Here is a 20,505-nt window from a genome sequence, read left to right as displayed (position 1 = left end):
CACAATCTATCATCCTATATCTCTCCTCTCTTTCTCAGCCAAACTCCTTGAAAAAATTTTAACATTGGGGACAGCTAGGTGGCACAGTGGATAAAGTACTGGTCCTGGATTCAGGAGGACCTGAGTTCAAATCTGGCCTCAGACACTTGACACTTACTAGCTGTGTGACCCCGGGCAAGTCACTTAACCTTAATTGCCCTGCCCCCCACCCAAATTAACATCTGTATGGTCAAACTCAAATAGAAACAAGAGCCACTAAATCATACTTAGGAATCCCTGCGGACTGCGTGTTGCTTAGAAAACTACAAATTAATTTTGTTAAATATTTTCCAATTACATTTTTTTTTTTAGGGCAATGGGGTTTAAGTGACTTGCCCAGGGTCACACAGCTAGTAAGTGTCTGAGGCTGGGTTTGAACTCAGGTCCTCCTGAATCCAAGGCTAGTGCCTTATCCACTGCACCACCTAGCTGCCCCCCCAATTACATTTTAATCTGCTTCAGGGCCTGAGTTTTGCTGCAGCTTGATGGCATGTGTGTTTGACACCTCCCTCACTTCAACATCTTCCCCTCTCACTCCTCAGCACTTTACAATCTGACTTTTGACCTTATCACTCACCTGAAACTGTTTTCTCCAAAATTTCCAATCTTCACTTAATTGTCACATCTAATAGTCCTTTCTTAATCCTAATCTTTATCAACAAATCTGCTGCATCTGACACTGCTGAACCCTCTTTCTAGATTTTTTCTCTTTTCTAGGTTTTTATGACATTGTTCCCTCCAGGTCTGCTACCTGTTTGACCTGATCCTTCTCATCATCCACATTATATCCCCTCAACTGTAGCTGTTTCCCAAAGTTCTGTCACAGGCCTTCCCTTCTCCCTCTATCTTTTCTTAGTAATCTTATCAGCTCCCAAGGGTTTAACTACTCTGTATCTCAATGTCTATACCCACACATATATGTATACATTCCCACTCAAACCCCAGTTTCTTCCTTGAAGTGCAGTACAGAGCCAATTACACCAATTGCTTATTGGATATTGCAAGCTGTACATACTAGAGGCATCTTAAACTCAACATGTCTGAAATGTTACTCCTTATCTTTGCTCCTAAACCTTCCCTTCTTCCAAACTTCCATTTTCTGTAGAAAGCACCACTATACTTAAACTTATTCCCCCTAATCAATTCAATTCAGTAAACATTTATTAAGCACCTACTATGTACCAGGCACTGTGTTAAAAGGTAGGGAAACAAAAAGAGGCAAAAGACAGTTCTTGCCCTCAAGGAGCTTACAATCTAAATGGGGGAGACAATAGCTACACAAAGGTATACAAAGCAAGCTATATACAGAATAAATCAGAATGAAAAGAGGGATGGTATTAGAATTAAGAAAGGTTAGGGAAGGCTTCCTATAGAAGGTAGGGTTTTGGTTGAGACTTAAAGAAAGCCAATCAGTTGTCAAATCTTGCCATTTCTACCTTCAACATTATCTCTCACAGCCAACCCCTTCTCTACTCATATAATTCCCCTCCTAGGCTCAGGCTTTCTTCACCTCTAGCCTAGATTATTTCAACAGCCTCCAAACTGGTCTCCCTACTTCAGTTCTCGAACCACCCTGGTCTATCTAACACATGGGTATCAGTGAGTTTCTTAAGCACAGATTTGACCATGTGTCTCCCATACTCAGTCAACTCCGGTGGCTTCCTAATGCTTCTAGGCTGTCAAGCTTTGAAAGTCCTAAACAACCAGGCCTCGATCCACATTTCTAGCCCTGCTGATTCAGCAAGGGGTTGAGATAGAGAAGGGAAGAAAGAAAGTGGAACCGTTGCCGAGGTGATAGCCCAGGACAAAACTAAAGAGGAGCAGTGTGGAGGTCATCACGATCTATGTCTCTTTTCTCCATCCACCTACTTCTGCCTAGACTTTTTTTTTTCAATTAACAAGCATATATTTTCTCTCCCTCCATACTGTTAAAAAAGAAAGCCTAAGGGAAAAAAAGCCAAACCCTTTTAGCAAATATGTACAGTCAAAAGCCAAAAGAGAAATTACTGCATTGGCCGTGTAGAAAAATGTTATGTCTCACTCTTTATCTTGAGTCCATCACCTCCCTCTTAAGACATAGGTAATGTATCATCATTGATCCTCTGGAATCATGGCTGGTCACTGCAATGATCAGAGTTCTTAAGACTTTCAGACTTGTTTGACTTAACATTATTTTCCTCTGAAACCATCCTGTTTATCATTTTTTATGGCACAATAATATTCCATTACATTCATATATGGTACACAATTTATTGATTCTTTTTTTTTTTTTTGCGGGGCAATGGGGGTTAAGTGACTTGCCCAGGGTCACATAGCTAGTGTTAAGTGTTTGAGGCTGGATTTGAAACTCAGGTCTTCCTGGATCCAAGGCCAGTGCTTTATCCACTGTGCCACCTAGCTGCCCCTGTTTATTCATTTTTTAATTGATAGGCACCCCAAGTTTCCCAGGTCTTTGCCACTTAAAAAAGAGCTGCTATAAATATTTTTGTAGATTTGTTTCTTTTCCTCTTGATCTCCTTAGGGTATATGCCTATAAGCATTGTCACTAGGTCACAAAGTATGCATTATTTAGTAACTTTTTAGGAAGAGTTTTCTAAATTGCTTCACAGAAGCAATTCGGCTGAACCAATTCTTAACTCCACCAAAAGTGCATTAAAATACCCCTTTCCTGTACTGATTTTTAAAGGTCATCCAAAAAGATATAACCTCTCATTGTTCTTCCTAAGTCACTGTACCATTTTAAATTCAACCAAGTGCCTTGCTGAACTTTTAGAATTAATTTAATACCTCACTATGAGCCCTTTTCCTATGATTAGGTCCTGGGTTTTCAAGAACCAACTCTCTTACACTATAAAACGGTAATCAGCAAAAACTATTTGTTAATAGTTTGTTTTTTTTTTCTTAATGGTTTAGTGGAAAAGACTAGATCACACAAGATCCAGAAGCAATTGAACACAGTAGCATAGTATTCAATACATTCAAGGATTTTCTTCTAACATCCTACCTCCTTTGTTGTAGTTGTTCAGTCATTTCAGTTATGTCTGACTCTTCATGACCCCATTTGGGGTTTTCTTGGCAAAGATACTGGAGTGGTTTGCCATTTCCTTCTCCAGTTCATTTTACAGATGAGGAAACTGAGGCAAATAGGGTTAAGTGACTTGCCCAGGGTGACATAGCTAGGAAATGTCTGAGGCTGGCTTTGAATTCAGATCTTTTTTTTTTTTTAAGTGAGGTAATTGGGGTTAAGTGACTTGCCCAGGGTCACACAGCTAGTAAGTGTTAAGTGTCTGAGGCCAGATTTGAACTCAGGTACTCCTGACTCCAGGGCCGGTGCTCTATCCCTTGCGCCATCTAGCTGCCCCAGTATTCAGATCTTCTTGACTCCAAACCTGGCACTCTATCCAGTGTGCCATCTAGATGCCCCACCTCCTGGCATGCATCAGATCTCTCTCCACCTCAGAACAATTTTTCTCCCCCCACTGAAGTCTCATTTCTGTTCCTTTAGGTACCACTGACTTTCCCTAACAACTTTCAAGTCCTCTCATTATCCCCTTTAGGAGAGATCAGCATATACTTCCCCTCCTCTAAAATTCTACTGAATTGGACAGCCCATGCATTACAATAGCACTCATAAAATATATATATAGTTGGTTTTTTTAAAACTCTACAAGGAAGCTCACCACATTGGGTAAATCCTTTATGAAGGACTTCTATAAAGCCTAAGATAAGAATTATATAGGACAAGAAGGCTGAGAGTAATGTTACACCAGTCAGGAGGAATACTCCCATTAATGAGATGACAAATGCCAAGCATCAAGATAGGATGGCTGTGAACCAAATGAATCTAATTTGCAGAATTTCAGGCAGGATAATTAAGTGAAGGGGAAAACATTTAGCTGGTTAGAGGCTAGGATATTTGGAGGTTGAGGAGATACTAGTAGGCAGAATCCCTGCCTGGAAATATAACCCCAAGTTCAGCTCCTCAAAACTATTCCTATTGGGGTAGCTAGATGGTGCAGTGGATAAAGCACCACCCTTGGATTCAGGAGTACCTGAGTTCAAATTCGGCCTCAGACACTTAACACTTACTAGCTGTGTGACCCTGGGAAAGTCACTTAACCCCAGTTGCCTCACCAAATAAATAAACAGATAGATAGATAAATAAATAAATAGACAGATAGATAGATAAAGCTACTCCTATTTTTCAAGGTCTCTTCCCTTCTACTCTTTTGTCCACGGATTCTCAGAAAGCTCTATTTCCCCCCCCCCCCCAACAATAGCAGAGGTACAGAAAAAGGACTTCTAAGTAGGAGTCTTTGAGCAGGAGATTCAGTAAAGTTTTGTAGACATTTATGAAGTGTTTACCAAGGACAAGACACTGTGACAGGTACTAGGGATACAAAATAGAAATAAGCCCTCTTCTCAAAGAGATTACGGGTGATAAATAACCATGACATAAGGAGAGCAAGATAAGTAAAAAGAAAGGGTCCAGGAAAAGTACTAGGAGAAATTGGAAGAGGATGAGATCACTTTTACCTGAGGAGAATCAGGGAAAGCTTAATGGAGTTTGAGTTCACTCTTGAGGAATAGGAAGATTATCAACAGACTGAGAAAATGGGAAAGGGGCGGAGAAGGAGGGATCATTCCAGGCAAATGGAACCTTGTAAACATGATGAGCTGAAAGATAGCAAGACAAGAATTGGGGAAGGAGGAAAATTCAATTAGTTATAATGAAGAGTTTTGAAGGGAGGTAAAAATACATGATATAGCTGAACAATTAAGTATGGAAGGCCTTGAATCCTAAAATCAGGAGTTTCTACTTAGGAAGTAATAAAGAGGCACCAAAGCCTTGGAGTGGCAAGGCATGGTCATAATAGTGCATTAGGAAGATAGGTAGCAGTATGAAAGACAGATGGGGAAAGGGGAAATTGGAGGCATGAAGACCATATATCGGTTGCCTACAATAATCAAGATGAAAATAACAACTATATCTGATATTTAAGAGGGAGTTAAGTGGCCCTATGGATAAAGTGCCAGGCCCAGAGTCAGGAAAACTCATCTTTCTGGGTTCAAATCCTGTCTCAGACTCTTACTAGCTGTGTCACCCTGGGCAAGTCACTTAACTCTGTTTGCCTCAGTTTCCTCATCTATAAAATGAGCTGGAGAAGGAAATGGCAAACCATTCCAGTATATTTGCCAAGAAAACCCCTAATGTTGTCATGAAGAGTTGGATATCACTGAAATGAATGAACAACAAAGCACTTTGCATACATTATCTCATTTGAGCCTCAACTACCCTACAAAATAGTCACTATAAATATTATCATTCTCATTTCCCAGATTAGAAAACAGGCCAAATTCAGACCCCCTCCCACAGATACTTCTGACATCTTAGAACTGAACTTAAGTGAGGTTCTAAGAGTGGAGGGGGGGCAGCTAGATGGTGCAGTGGATAAAGCACTGGCCTTGGATTCAGGAGGACCTGAGTTCAAATCCAGACTCAGACACTTAACACTTACTAGCTGTGTGACTCTGGGCAAGTCACTTAACCCCAATTGCCTCACCAAAAAAAAAAAAAAAAAGAGTGGAGGGGTTAAGATATGAAGATGAGTTCAGTTTTAGAAAAGTTGATTTGGAAGCACTGGTTAGGCACTCAAATAGAAACAGCAAGCAGTGAAAAATATAGAACTGGAACTCGGGGGAGATGTTACTGGTAGAAATATAGATCAGAGATAGGTGATAATTGAAATAATTAGAAAAGATGAACTTACTATGGGTAAACAGTATACAGAAAGAAATTTCAGGATGGAACCTGGAAGATGGGTTAGATTATGCAAAACAGTAAAATAAATGAAGCTAAAAGTCACTTTTTCCAATCAACTGACATTTTTCCAATTTTCATATTTGCAATACACATCAGGCTTCACCTTCCCAGGCAACTCACAAAAATTACCCACTGAGATTGCTGCATGGTTTGTGGTCTTCAACAGGAATGTAGAGAAAAGCTATTGGGAAGCTCTGATATTAAAGATTTGGGGGACGTTTTTTGCTTTTATTTTTTTACTTTCCAAACTGACTCAAGTTGTCAAGTTGGGAAAAACCAGTCCTGAGTGCCTGATGTTCATCAGTTATATATTGACAGCCTAGGCCTTTGGGTTGGCTTTGCCCAAACCTCAGCCAACGTTCGAGTCAATTTCTCAAATCAGTTGGAAAATACATAAAACTTCGTCCAGAAACTGAAAATGAGGACAAGCCCACATGGGTCAGACAAGGCCACCTCTGACCTCACTCAGGCATTGAAAGCAGTGAACCTGGATGTACTTTTCCACTCAAGGAAAATGGTATTCACTCCCCAGTTGAAAAAGCCTTTAGGTCCTGTCACTAAGCACATTTTTTAAGCTATAAAAACAGGCAAAGAGCCCCCATCACCAGATACACATACACACATGCTGTCTGGCCAAGCATAACTAGGCTCAGGGCCATTAATATGCTAGATTTTTCAAAGCTGATTTAGAACAGAATTTCCTACAACCATGAGGAGAAATTCATTCCAAAATGGATATTCTCCTTTTTTATGGATTTAAGTGATACAAGCACAATCCAAAAATAGTTTGTAAATTGATTCCTCAGAGCCCTAGGAGCTTGCAAAATGGCTTTGTGAGGAAAAATAGAAAAAACAGAAATTAATTGTTATCTACCTTTAATTAATGTTTTATTAAGAAGATGCCTTTTTTTAAAAGGATGAAGTATCTAACATGACATATTCACAATCAAGTCATGAGGGTAAATTGTACTATCCTTCATATACAAAAGATGACGCTAGTAACTGTCAATAAAGCCTGCATTTCTAGTTTTGTTTTGTTTTGTTTTTTTACTAAGGGTGGGCATATTTCTACCAATTCATCAATGGTCTTAGCCATAGCTCTCTGTATGATCACATAAAAGTCAATCCTCTGAGCCTCAGTTTCTTTAACTCTAAAATGAGATGTTTATACTATAATTTAAAATTTCCTTCCAACTCAAATATCCTTTCATTCTTATGATTCTTCATTACCAAAATCATGCATTTGAGAGAGAACTAGCCACGTTAGGAATCTAGTCTGTTGTCCACAGAATTGACAGAATTGACAATGAGCATAAAAACTATTGAGAACTTCTGGTTATTAAGGGAAAGCAAAAGGTAATCCAGAAGCCCAGCCCTCCCAGGAACCTCAATCATAATAATGATACCTAGCATTTATAGAGCTCTTTAAGTGGCAACTAGGTGGTGCAGTGGATAGAGCTTGGAGTCAGAAAAACCTGAGTTCAAATTCAGCATCAGACACTTAGTAGCTGTGTGACCCTGGGCAAGTCACTTAACCCTGACTGCTTCAGTTTCCTCATCTATAAAATGAGCTGGAGAAGAAAATGGCAGACCATTCTATTATCTTTGTCAAGAAAACCTCAAGAGTTGGACAACTAAAATGACTAAATGACAAATAAAATTTGCATGCTACTTTAACATGTATTATCTCATTGGAATTCTCACAACAATCCTGTGAGGTAGGTGCTATTGTTATCATTCCCATTTTACAGATGAGGAAACTGAGGCAAACAAGTTGACGTGACTTGCCAAGGTTTACCCAGCTAGTGTCTCAAGGAGCATTCAAACTCAAGTCTTCCAGATTCCAAGTCAAGCACTCTATCTACTATGACATCTAGATCTACTAGACTGAAAAGGTCACCAGATAGAATTTTATAAACACACACACACACACACACATATATTTTTTTTAGTGAGGCAATTGGGGTTAAGTGACTTGCCCAGGGTCACACAGCTAGTAAGTGTTAAGTGTCTGAGGCCAGATTTGAACTCAGGTACTCCTGACTCCAGGGCCGGTGCCCTATCCACTGCACCACCTAGCTGCTCCAGAACAATAATATTTTAAAAACCAAAGAGAAACACCAGTAAAACACCTCCAGCTAGTGCATGACTGACACAGGAAGTCAGCAAGAAACCTGTTAAGGTTTCAGAGGACATACCAAAGGAGTCAAAAGCCGATGCAAGCTCTAAGAAATGGGGCCTGAAATGAGGCTACACATGTGGCAAAGGGAGACTCCCAAATCTTAGCCCTTTCCCTCTTGATAACACCCTTTGGAATCCCCTCTAGCTATATCTCTCTACCAGGTGGGCTGCAGTGCTGGGCTCCAAGGCTTTGAAGTGTTCCTTGAGTCCACAGACAGGCAGTGGGCTCTCTACCATGAGGGGTAATGCTGCCTGTAGCTTCATCCACCCTTGGGTGACTGTATCTCCACATCTGTATCTGTCCTCGGGTGTGCGTCTCTATTCTCTTCTGGGTGAACTACCTCCTGCTACCCCAGTAGCTCTGCTACCATAGCCAGCAGAGGTGTGTAACAGGTGTGGGGGAGGAAGAAGGGAAAAGGGGATAGGGCAGGAAATCCTCTCTTCCCATCCTTTTCCACCCCTAGTTTAGGTCTCCCAGGTCTCCCAAACTGCCTCCAACTCCCAAAATGAAACTCTTATGATTGGTTCTTTCAAACTGCTTTAAAGGATGGGACTTAATATTTTTAGAGGGCAGAATTTTAAAGACCCCAGGGGTGTGATTGTCTCAACCAATTGTATGATGTTTCCTGTGTGATATCGCTTTCCTTTGTCTGTATGATGGTCAATACCCTATCTATTTCTCCAGTTGATGAAGACCTTGTTGTGTGATTGTAGGAAAATTCCTTAATACCTACTTTACACCTTGTGTTCACATTCTAGGCACTCTATGATTACATTCATCTGAGGTGGGAATTACAATGAGAAAAAAAAATTTTGCAGCAAATTTCTCTAATAAAGGTCAGGTATATAAGATATATAAGTTCCTTGAGGTCAAGGATTGTCTTTTGCCTCTTTTTGTATTCCCATTGCTTAGCACAATGCCTGGCACATAACAGATGCTTAATAAATATTTTATCGGGGCAGCTAGGTGGTGCAGTGGATAAACCACCGGCCCTGGATTCAGGAGTTCCTGAGTTCAAATCCGGCCTCAGACACTTGACACTTACTAGTTGTGTGACCCTGGGAAAGTCACTTAACCCCCATTGCCCCACAAAAAAACAAAAAGTTTTATCAATTGACTGATTGGTTGAGCAATATAGGGAATTGATACAAATATATAAGAACTAGAGCCATTGCCTAGTAGACAAATGGTCAAAGGTTAAGATCAGGAAGTATTCAAAAGAAGAAAAGCAATCTAGATATAATGATATAAAAAAGTTCCAAATAACTAATACCCAAAAAACTGCAACTAAGATACCTCGGAGGTCCCACCCATCCCATACCCATCAGATTGCCAAACATGACAAAAATGAAAAATAACAACTATTTGAGAGGCTGGAAAGACACCCTAATGTGCTGTTGGTGGACTTATGATTTGGTACGGTTCTGAAAAGCAATTTGGAACTATATCCAAAAGTGGTTCCATAAGACCATTAGTGGTAGTTTCTCCAAAGAAGTTAAAGACAGCCTATCAGGGAGGGCCCTGTTGTAGCAAAGTACTGGAAATTAAGGAGGTGCCTATCAGCGGAGGAATGGGTGAAAAAAATTATGGCATTTGAATGTAATAGAATAGTAATGACATAAGAAATGGCAAAAGGGAGACAGGTAGGTGGCACAGTGGATAAAGCACTGGTCCTGGATTCAGGAGGACCTGAGTTCAAATGTGGTCTCAGACACTTGACACTTACTAGCTGTGTGACCTTGGGCTTAACTTAACCCTCACTGCCCCACCAAAAAAAAAAAAAAAAGAAATTGGCAAAAGGGACTGATTCAAAGAATACTGGGAAGCTTTGTATGTTCTGATGACAAGTGAAGTGAGCAGAACCAGAACAATTTATATTATGACTACCACACAGAAAAGTAGAACTGCTGTGAAAGACTTAAGGACTATCAGGAATACAATGACCAATGAGGATTCCAAAAGCCTGATAATGAAGCATCCTTCCTATCTGGATTAAAGGTGCAAAATGAGATATACTTATTCAGACACGGATAATGTATGAATTTGTTTTGCTTGATTATACAGGCATACCTCAGAGATAATTGTGTTTGGTCCCAGACCACCACAATAAATAAAAAATCACAATAGGGGGGCGGCTAGGTGGCTCAGTGGATAAAGCACCGGCCCTGGATTCAGGAGTACCTGAGTTCAAATCCAGCCTCAGACACTTGACACTTACTAGCTGTGTGACCCTGGGCAAGTCACTTAACCCCCATTGCCCTGCAAAAAAAAAAAAACAAAAAAAACAAAAAACAAACACAATAAAGCCAAGTCGCAGGAATTTCTCAGCGCATAAAAAAGTTATATTCACACTGTACTGCAGACTATTAAGTGTGTAATAGTACTAGAAACCAAATATACACCTTAATTTTAAAATACTTTATTGTTAAAAATGCTAAACATCATCTGAGCCTTCAGCAAGTTAAAATCTTTTGATGGTAGAGGGTCTTGCCTCAATGTTGATGGCTGTTGCCTGATCAGGGTGGTGGTGGCTGAAGGCTGGGGTGGCTGTGGTAATTTCTTAAAATAAAACAACAATGAAGTTTGCCACCTGGATTGACTCTTCCTTTCACTTGAACACTTAAAGACCATTGTAAGGTTATTAATTAGCCTAATTTCAATATTGTTGTGTCTCAAGGAATAGGGAGGCCCAATGAGGGGGAAAGAGACAGGGGAACACTCAGTGGGTAAAACAGTCAGAACACACCCAAGTGAACTTGGGTTCACCATCTTGTAAGGGTGTGGTTTGCAGCATCCCCAAACAGTTACAATAGTAAGACCAAAGATCATTGATCACAGAATACCATAATAGATTTAATAATAATGAAAATGTTTGAAATATTGTTGAGAATTACTAAAATGTCACAGATGTGAGCACGTGCTGTTGGGAAAATGGCACCTATAAATTTGCTTGAGGGAGGGTTGCCACAAATCTTCAATTTGTAAAAAATGCAATATCTGGGGCAGCTAGGTGGCGCAGTGAATAAAGCACCAGCCCTAGATTCAGGAAGACCTGAATTCAAATTCGGCCTCAGACACTTAACACTTACTAGCTGTATGACCCTGAGCAAATCACTTAACCCCAACTGCCTCACCAAATAAATAAATAAATAGTGCAACATCTGCAAAGAGCAATGAGTTTTGCCTGTATTTGTTACAAGGGAGGGTAGAGAGAATAGGGGCAGGGTAATGATAGTGATAATAATGTTAAAAACAAATAGAGAAAAGAGCATTGGTGAAATGTTTTAAAAATACACTAAAGAGAGCAGAATGAAATTCTGAGGAAGATAAAGGCAAGCAGGGCAATTATGCTAAATTAAATTTATACTTGTAAAAATCAGCTGTGCATAATAGACTCATAGTTTCACACTTATATAATCTTTTTCTGTTTTTTGTATCTGGAAATGTTGATATTTGTTAAAATCATAATTTAAAAGGTTTAATTAAAATTGTGTGTAGTAGCATAATAGTCAATAAACATTTATAAAGCACCTACTATGTGCCAGGCTAAATGCTGAGGACACAAAGAAAGATAAAAGACAGATCCTACTCTCAAGGAACTTACAATCTAATGGTACAAGGCATGCAAAGAACTATTTACAGAAAAGCTATATGAAGGAAAAATTGGAAATAATTAATACATGAAAGGCATTAGAATTAAGAGGGATCATGAAAGGATTCCTGTAACCAGTGGGATTTTAGAAATGATATCCCCCTAATTAAGAAAAAATGCTTCCCAAAGGCAGCAACTGCCTGCCCAGTAAAATATTTGCTGAGCAAATAGTAGATGTTTAGCAAACATTTGTCAAATTAAATTAAGCTTCTGTCCTTTATATTCAGGCAACTAGGTGGATTGGGTGGGAATCAGAAAGACATCTTCCTGGGTTCAAACCCAGTCTCAGACTCTTACTAGCTGTTTGACCCTGGACAAGTCACTTATAATCCTGCTTGCCTCAGTTTCCTCATCTGTAAACTGAGCTGGAGAGGGGGCAGCTAGGTGGTGCAGTGGATAACTCACTGGCCCTGGATTCAGGAAAACCTGAGTTCAAATCCAACCTCAAACACTACTTGACACTTACTAGGTGTGTGACCCTGGGCAAGTCACTTAACCCTCATTGCCCTGCCAAAAAAAAAAAAAATGAGCTGGAGAAGGAAATGACAAGCTACTCCAGTATTTTTGTCAAGAAAATCCCAAATGAGGTCATGACTGAATACGGCTGGCAACCACCTTTAAATTCAGTGGTATTAAAGGCAGCTAGGTGGCACAGTGGATAAAGCACTGGCCCTGGATTCAGGAGGACCTGAGTTCAAATCTAACCTGAGACACTTGACACGTACTAGCTGTGTGACCCTGAGCAAGTCACTTAACCCTCATTGCCCTGTGCAAAAAAAAAAAAAAAAGAAAGAAAGAAATTCAGTGGTATTACATTTTACAAATAAAACCGAATTGGGGGACGGGGGACAGCTAGGTGGCACAGTGGATAGAGCACTGGCCCTGGAGTCAGGAGGACCTGAGGTCAAATCCTACCTCAGAAGTTTTGGACTTACTAGCTGTGTGACCTTGGGCAAATCACTTAACCCTCATTGCCCTATTGAAAAAACAACAACAACAACAAAAACCCCTGAATTCGAAAACCAAACTAAAATTACTCTTTCCTTCATTTATCAACTTATGCCTAATTTTTATTAAAGGATGAATTTAATGAAAACCTAAGTGCACTCCAGCTTTCTGGGGCAGAATGTTTTGTAGGTACTTTTTTTTTACTATATCTTCTCAGTAAACGCCTTTGCTAAGAGCTAATTGTGTCTACTAGCTGATTGTTAATGGGAAACATGCCAGTGGAGACTCATGCACTATACTGTAAAACTTCCAGTTTTAGAAGTATAGACCCACAGGGATACCACAAGAGCCTGAGATAACAACTCACTATGAGACAGCCCAAACCATGAGTGAAAATTCTAAGAGAGATGTGGGCAACTAAGTGGCACAGTGGATAAAGCACCAGCCCTGGATTTAGGAGGACCTGAATTCAAATCTAAACTCAGATAATTGACACTTAGCTGTGTGACCCTGGGCAAGTCACTTAACCCTCATTGCCCCACAAAAATAAATAAACATAAATTCTGAGAGAGAGCTACACTAGCACTAGCTTTCTCCAGTTAGGTGGCCCACGTGGATAGAGAAGTAAACAGACCTGCAGTCAAAAACACCTGAGTTCAAATGTGACCTCTGATATTTAAACAACTGTGTGACTCATGACATGTCACTTGACCACTGTTTGTCTCAGTTTCTCTATCTGTAAAATAGGGGTAATAACAGTGCCTCCTTCCTAGAGCTGTTGTGAGGATCAAATGAGGCAATATTTGTAATGAGCTTTGCAAACCCTAAAGTACTATATAAATGCTATTATTATATTATGACATTTGAGTGATCTGACCCCATATAGAGAATAGTAACACCCCTGACTTCAAATCTGTTGTCAGAATTCTCAGTAAGCTAAGTGTCTCTGAAAGCCCAAGCTAGCCTATGTAAATTGCACAGGCCTCCTGCCAGAAAAAAAAAAAAGTATATGGAGCGGTTTTGAGGAAAAGTTTCCATCTTTACTCTTAGTATATCATTTCCCTAAAGGCTCCTGAGAACACAAATTAATGTTTACCAAGACTTAAAAAACAAATGTAGTTTAAAAGATAAGGAGGCAAAAAAAAAAGGATGTGTTTATCTGGGAGTATTAAAACAGTCTTGATTTTTTCAGGGAGATAGATGTAGCCACTTCAGGAATAAAATAAAAACTTAGCAAGGAGATCTGGATTCCATGACCCACTTTGCCACTAATTAACTGCATGACTTTGGGCAAGTCACATATTCTTTGGGTCAGTTTTCTTATCTGGAAATTAGACCTTCATGATCTCTAAATGTTATCATCTCAGAGATCATCAAATCAACTAAAGGAGAATTCTCCCTTTCTGACAAGTACCAGCCCACTAAGGACAATCCTATACAAAGACCATAAGTATCTACATTCTTGTCAGGGGTGAAGATGCTAAGAGGATTTAATTATATTCAAAAAACAGAAATAAAAATATGACCTAGACTCCCTCCCTTCCTTTTCTCTAGCAACCCAGCCAGGCTTTGTTCCTGGAAGTATCAAGCACTTACTGTGAAAAAATGGGGCTAGAGAAATAGTAGGCATCAAAATTAATTCTGTTAATAATTCAAAGGTCCACTGATCTAGCAGAGGTCAGGACCTCTGAATTTTTCTTCTTCCTTAAGAATATCACCTCTAATACATTCAATATCAATAGCACCAAAAAAAAGTCTGTTTGGTTCAGAAAATATGGGCACCATTCCCAACTGTTGGTTAAATAGGAGTTTAGGGCAAATACATTTAGAACAAGTCAAATCAAGAGCTGAAGTAGAAATCAGTTTGCATTCCAAAGGGGTCTACAACACACCTGTGTAAATATCTTCCCTTCAAGAAAGCACAAACCACATTTCTAAATATATCTAACATTTATATAGCACTTTAAGATTTGCAAAGAGCTTTCCAAATTAATATTTGATCCTTACAACAACCCTTCGAGCTAAGTGGTATTATTATGCCTATTTTACAAATGGGGTAACTGAGGTAGGCAGATTAAGTGACTTGCCCCGGGGCATACAACTAGTTTTAGTGTCTGAGGCTGGGTTTGAACTCTAGTCTTCCTGGTTTCTGGTCCAGTATTGTATCCACTTATATCCCTAACTTCTCCACTACTACACCAGGGATGAAACAAACAATTGGCAGTAGTTGTAAAAGACCTAAATTCTAGTAGCCTGCCACAGAATAGTCAGGTGACCTTCCATAAATTTCATCCCTAAGTACCAGCTCTCCTAAGTAAAATGAAGGATTGAACAATATATTCTCTGGATCCTTTTGCAGCTTGGAACATCTGGAATTCTAAATCACCCTTAAATCTCAGAAAGACAAAAGAAGCCAGCTACTTTAAAATCTAACCTCTTACAAACGGTGAATCATTTTTTATTTAGGTCAAATTAATTATACATCATTAAAGGAGGGGTTCCTTTCAGCTTGCTAATTAACATGTAAAAGGCCTCCACCTATATAAAATAACTGCTTAAATCCCCAAAATGGCCCTGGGCATTTATTTCAGCATAGCAAAAGGTGAAAGAAATTTTATGAAGCACTCTGGATTCATCTTTGAACCTGCCAAGTTATTATCTTTAAAAAAATTTTTAAACCTTGTCCGGTTCATATATAATTGTTTTTTGGTTGACACACACAGACATAACTATAGAAATTTTCTGCACTATTCATACTATTCCATGTAATATTAAAGATATCAAACCCTTCCCCTTGAATACACAGGTTCACCACAAATCAGATAATTAACTAGTTTTCTAGAAGTGGTATAACTTCAATCAACTCAATTAGTCATGGTGGGATAGTGGGAGGGGGGGGGAGAAAATCCACTCTTTTTTCTCCCACTTCTCCCCTATTCAAACTCCATTCACTAATTCAAACAAGTATTTATCAATCACTGACCTACTCACTGTTCCTTAAAAAAACTTTGTTACCTTCATGCTTACAAGACTTTTCTAATGGATTTCCCTCTTTCTTGAATGCACTCACTGCCCATCAAAATCCTCAGCTATTCTTCAAGGCATATATGCTACCTCCTCCCATAAAACTTCCTTGAGGACCCCCACCAAAGTCAACCCACCCTCTGAGGTTAACTATGACTCTATATACTATAGTTATTTGTGGACATCTAGACAAGAAATATCAGACCTGAAAGGAACCTTGGATATCATTCTAAATCCCACTTCCCTTGCTTGACAGATAAGGAAACTGAGGCCCATAAAGATAAAGTGGCTTGCCAACAGTGACAAGACTAATTAGTGACAGAGAGCCTGGATTCCTGACTGGTAGTCAAATAGTCTTTCTGTAAACCGCATGAGCCTCTCTTTCTTATCCAGGGCCCTACAAGGTGATTTGTACTAGAAGATACACAATCAATATTTGTTGAATTGAATGAATGAATGCTTGGGAATCCATTCACATTAGAAAAACTGTTCAAATTGCTAGTTTAAACTTGCACTTCTCCAAAACTTTCTAAAGCAGCTAACAACTTATAAAAGTGGTACTATTTAAGTTTCCCCGGTTCCCTGTCCCCTGACAGCTAACAGGTTATGAAATGATCAAAAGACAGAAAGGAGTAAGGAAAGAAAGGAAGACAAGGGTCTGTATGGATGCTCCAGACACTCAGTGCAGCCGCCCATCATTTTCTGAATAAAGAGAGGTTTGGTTGGTTGTTTGGTGTTTTTTGGTTGTTATTTTTTAAAGGGTGTAGGGGCCAGAATGAGAACCTCCACTACCACAAGACTGCAGCAGGACCCAAGAGGGGAAGGTGCAAAAAGATACTGCAGCCAGAAAGAAAAGCTGTGTACTGGGGGCGCCATCCTGTGGCCCAGCTGGACCCCCTGAAACCACCTGAAATTCCTACAGAATCAAAATCTCCAGATCAGAAGCAATAATGGAGGGAAAGTTTCCCTTGCAACACTATTTCCAGGCTTAGTGACTGGAGGCTACACACAAGCGGTCTGTGTTTCCCAATTTTTTTCCAATATTTTTTGGAAAGGAAAGAAGAGAAGCAAAGGGGGGAGGGGGTTTGGAGGTGAAGGTAAGAAACCTTCCAAAGGTTTTCCTGCTCCTTTGCTGAATGAGTGTAAGGAGTGCCAGTCAGCCTCTCCTAACCACCGGGGAACAGGGAGAGAAGAGAAAGGGCTCCCCCACTGGGGCACGTCCGGGAGCACCTGAAGGGTGTGAGACTGCTCTCATTTTAAAGAGGGAATGAAGAGAAGAGGCTGCCTAGTGCGCCCTTACGGTTCAGATTTCTAGGAGCCTGGAGCTGTGAACTTGAGTAGTGGTAGTATCTTGTTTTTGTTTTGGGATGGACTGAGGGGGGTGCGGTGCTTGTTTTTAGTTTTCGTTTTTTGTTTTGGTTTTTAATTAAAGATAGAGGGGGTGCCTGTCTGCACTTTGGAGGCCGGGGGTGGGGGAGCCCTTCCAATACTCTATAAGTCCAAGTGTATTTCTGCCCCCCTTCCCCTCCACCCAAGTCATCACCTACGTAAGACCTTTTTTGAGCAAGGAAGCGCCTCAGACCTTCCCTCCCGACACACCCTTACGGTGACAAGTGAAAACAGCAGAATTCCTTTCTCTTCCACTTCAAACTTGCCCCCCCCTCCTTTTCTGGGGTGGTGTTTAAACAGGATTTCCTTACTCGCTTTTTTCCCCCTTCTATCTTTTATTTTTTGCAATGGTCACGGCCTTCCTGAGAGCGACCACGGTGGACAATGTGGAATACACTATATAGGAAAGATTGAAGGAGCTGCAGAATTTTAGGACAAGAGGAGAAAGGGGGGTGTGTAGATGAAATCGGGACCCCAACATGGCCCCATCCCCCCTCTCCCCCGGCAGTTGCACTTACCTCGTCCACGGTCAGCGGCATGCATATCCGGTACTCCTTCAAGAGCATATTCCTGCTGTCCCGGGGGTTGGTGCAGAGCAGCGAACCTCAGAAGGGACGGCCAGGCGGGCGAGTTCGAGTTCTATCTGCACCCTCTCCTAGACGAGGCAGGCCCCCAGAGGCGGGCAGTGGGGGGGTGGGGCAGCCCCCCAAGTAAACCAGCTTTCTCAAACACGGGCGAGATCGAGTGCCAGCATACAGACACCCAAGCGCTGCCCCGAGCAGAAAACAACACCTCCCGACCGTTCGGAGCTGCTGCTGCTGGGCTGCTGCCGCTGCTTGCTGCTGCTGCTGCTATTGCTGCTGCTTCTGCTTCCTTCCTCCTCTCGCTGAGAGCATGTCAAGGTTTGGGTTCGTGGGTTTCCCCCTCCCTTTTTTCCCCCTTCTAAGAGATCCCCCCCCTCCCTCACAACGCGATGTGGCCAAAATCACAAAGGGAGGGAGACCCGCTCGAAATAGCTCGGGATTAGCAACCCGGGCTTTAAAAGGGGGCGATTGAGATCAAGACCTGCCCGACACCGGGGGAGGAGGGGGAAGGAAACACAAAATTTTCTAATTTAAATTAATGCACAAAGCTCCCCCCCTTCCCCTCCAAAAACGAAATCCACCAATCCACCGCCTCCCGCCCCCCACCCCTTTTTCCCAGTCTTTCCAAATGTTAATGTCACCAGGAGCCCATTGCAGCTGAGGAGAGAAGAGAGATGCAGACTTCACCAGACAAAGGCTTGATATATTTTCCTCCTCCGGCGGTAAACAAGATTTCCAGTTCCCCCCACCCCACCCCCCGCCCCAGGCAACTCCCGGTTTAGCTAATGTTGGGGTAGAAAGGAGGAACAATCCCTGTTCAGCATTGCTTTGCTTCTAGGTTCCCCCAGCCTCGGTTTCTGGAGAAGGGGAGGGCGGGAAGGAGCTGCCCTTTTTTTTTTTTTCCACGCCTCCCCCTCCCCCCTTCTCCCTTTCCGGGGATCGGTGCGTGCCTGGGAGTTTGTATCCACCTGGACTTGGGCTGGAGAGTCCCCGCTGCAGCCTGCAGTATACTCCTGCCCCGGCTAAGTGGGAGAGCGAGCGTGTGTCTGACATCAGCAGCAGCGGGGAGGATAGCCCCATCCGGCCAAAGGGGTTATGGTACAGCAAAGAATGTGGAGGATTAAAACCAAACAGCTTGTCACTCGGAGGCTGCTGCCAGCGACCTGAAGCGGAGCTGCCCCAGAGCTGAAGAGCTCAGCTGGGAGGTGGGGAGGTGGGGGGTCTGGGGAGGACGACATTATTCTTGAGTCTTTCCCGGCTCTTCCCCCATTGGATCACATGGCTGGGCCCAAGGTGAATGATTCCGAAAACTCTGATTTTGTTGTAGATCTACTTTGGGAAAGCTCCTGGAGGATATAATATTCTGAGGTAGAATTCTCATCTCTTCCCAGTTCCCAGAACTAACATTTTCACTGCTCCAAACAGGAATGTGGTTTGCTAAACTAATCCTTTCAATGGAATGGTGACAAATTAAGGGAAGGAAAGAGACTAGCATAGAGTAGGTCCTGGAGAGAGGTTAGATGTGAAAATTGGGTTCGGATTAATGGAAGGCTTTGAATGCCAAAGAGCTTGGCCTCCATTTGTGCTAGCATTTATGTAACACTTTAAAGTTTGAATAAAATACTTTACCTGCCTCATCTCCTTTGAGACAATTGAGGAGATAACGAGGTTCCTGAACTGGAAATGGTATGGTTTGAACCCTGCTTTAGCAAGGTCATTCTCACCACAGTAAGGAAAATTGTTTGGAAAGAGAAAAAAAATGGAATGGATAACTTGGGAAATAAACATTAATTAATTGTGTTGCGAGTACTTTTCTATTTATCATAGATTTAGAACTGGAAGGTAGGTTATTGAATCCATTTACAGATGAGGAAACTGAGGTTGAAGCATTAAATGACTTGGTTACAGTTACAAAACTATTATTGCCAGAGGTAGGATTTGAATGGATGCCTTCTTGACTCCAAGCTCTGCTACGCCACCTAGCTGCCTCTTCCTAGTAACAACTTGGAAATAAAGTGAAAAATCTCATTGACTGGAAAAAACGTCTGAACAGATTGTGGATTCCTGAATGCAATGGAATATTATGCGCACAGAGGAACGATGAATCTGAAAAATAGAGGGAAGACTGAGAAGATATAAACGGATATTAAGTGAAGCGAACAGAACCAGGAAAACTATATGCGATGTCTACAACCATGTAAACGGGAAGAAAAACAACAAAAATCAAAATTGTCATTGGGACAGGCAGCCTTTGCCCCCAAAGAAAAATTATGAGGATGTATCTTTCTTTGTAGAAGGGGTGAATTATGAATGTGGAACACTGAATATACTGCCAGATTGGATTGCTGTGTTAACTTTCAAGAAATGTTATTTTCCCCCTTCCTTTTAATTATTAAAGAGATGGCTCTCTAGGTGGAGAGGAGAGACATATTGGCAAATAAAGTAATATATAAATAAAATTTTAGAATAATAAATTGCATTGCAAATCCTGAGACCTAACAGCTAGGAGGGAAGGAATTGTACCTATTTTTCCACACTTTAGCAATCAGACTACATGCTTTGCAGAACAACCAAAATAGGTTTTCATGTCGGCCTTCTAAGTTCAAAAAGTCACAGTGAAATGTCAATGAAAATGCCTGGAGTGTTGGTATTTCATCCATATTAAATAGATCCCTTATTTTAACCACAAGAGGCACATTCTTCAGTTACTCAGGAAGCAGCATGTAGCTGCCGAAATCTGTTTTTCATTTGTCTGGTATTTGAAAGCTTGTTTTTTTGAAAAGTTACTGGATGGACCGCCTGAGTTTTCCACTGACATCCCCTGTGTAGAATGAAACACAAAATATGAATTTTAATTAGAAAG

At 41.1% G+C, this 20,505-nt stretch overlaps 1 protein-coding gene across 2 annotated transcripts in view; it reads right to left on the bottom strand.

The window, feature by feature from the left end:
• PITPNC1 (phosphatidylinositol transfer protein cytoplasmic 1) overlaps window positions 1-20,056 on the bottom strand; it is a 395,894-nt gene extending 375,838 nt beyond the window's left edge. Inside the window, exon 1 of one of the 2 annotated variants that reach the window (XM_044004819.1) lies at window positions 17,577-20,056. In XM_044004819.1, the coding sequence (XP_043860754.1) occupies window positions 17,577-17,624 (48 nt within the window). In that variant the 5' untranslated portion in view covers window positions 17,625-20,056. The remainder of the gene's footprint in view (window positions 1-17,576) is intronic. The other variant, XM_044004820.1, reaches the window with a different exon arrangement.
• Between the last annotated feature and the right edge of the window lie 449 nt (window positions 20,057-20,505).

Source organism: Dromiciops gliroides, chromosome 4 (assembly GCF_019393635.1).
Source record: "Dromiciops gliroides isolate mDroGli1 chromosome 4, mDroGli1.pri, whole genome shotgun sequence".
In the NCBI taxonomy this organism is placed as follows: domain Eukaryota; kingdom Metazoa; phylum Chordata; class Mammalia; order Microbiotheria; family Microbiotheriidae; genus Dromiciops; species Dromiciops gliroides.
This window is presented reverse-complemented; position numbering and strand designations above follow the sequence as displayed.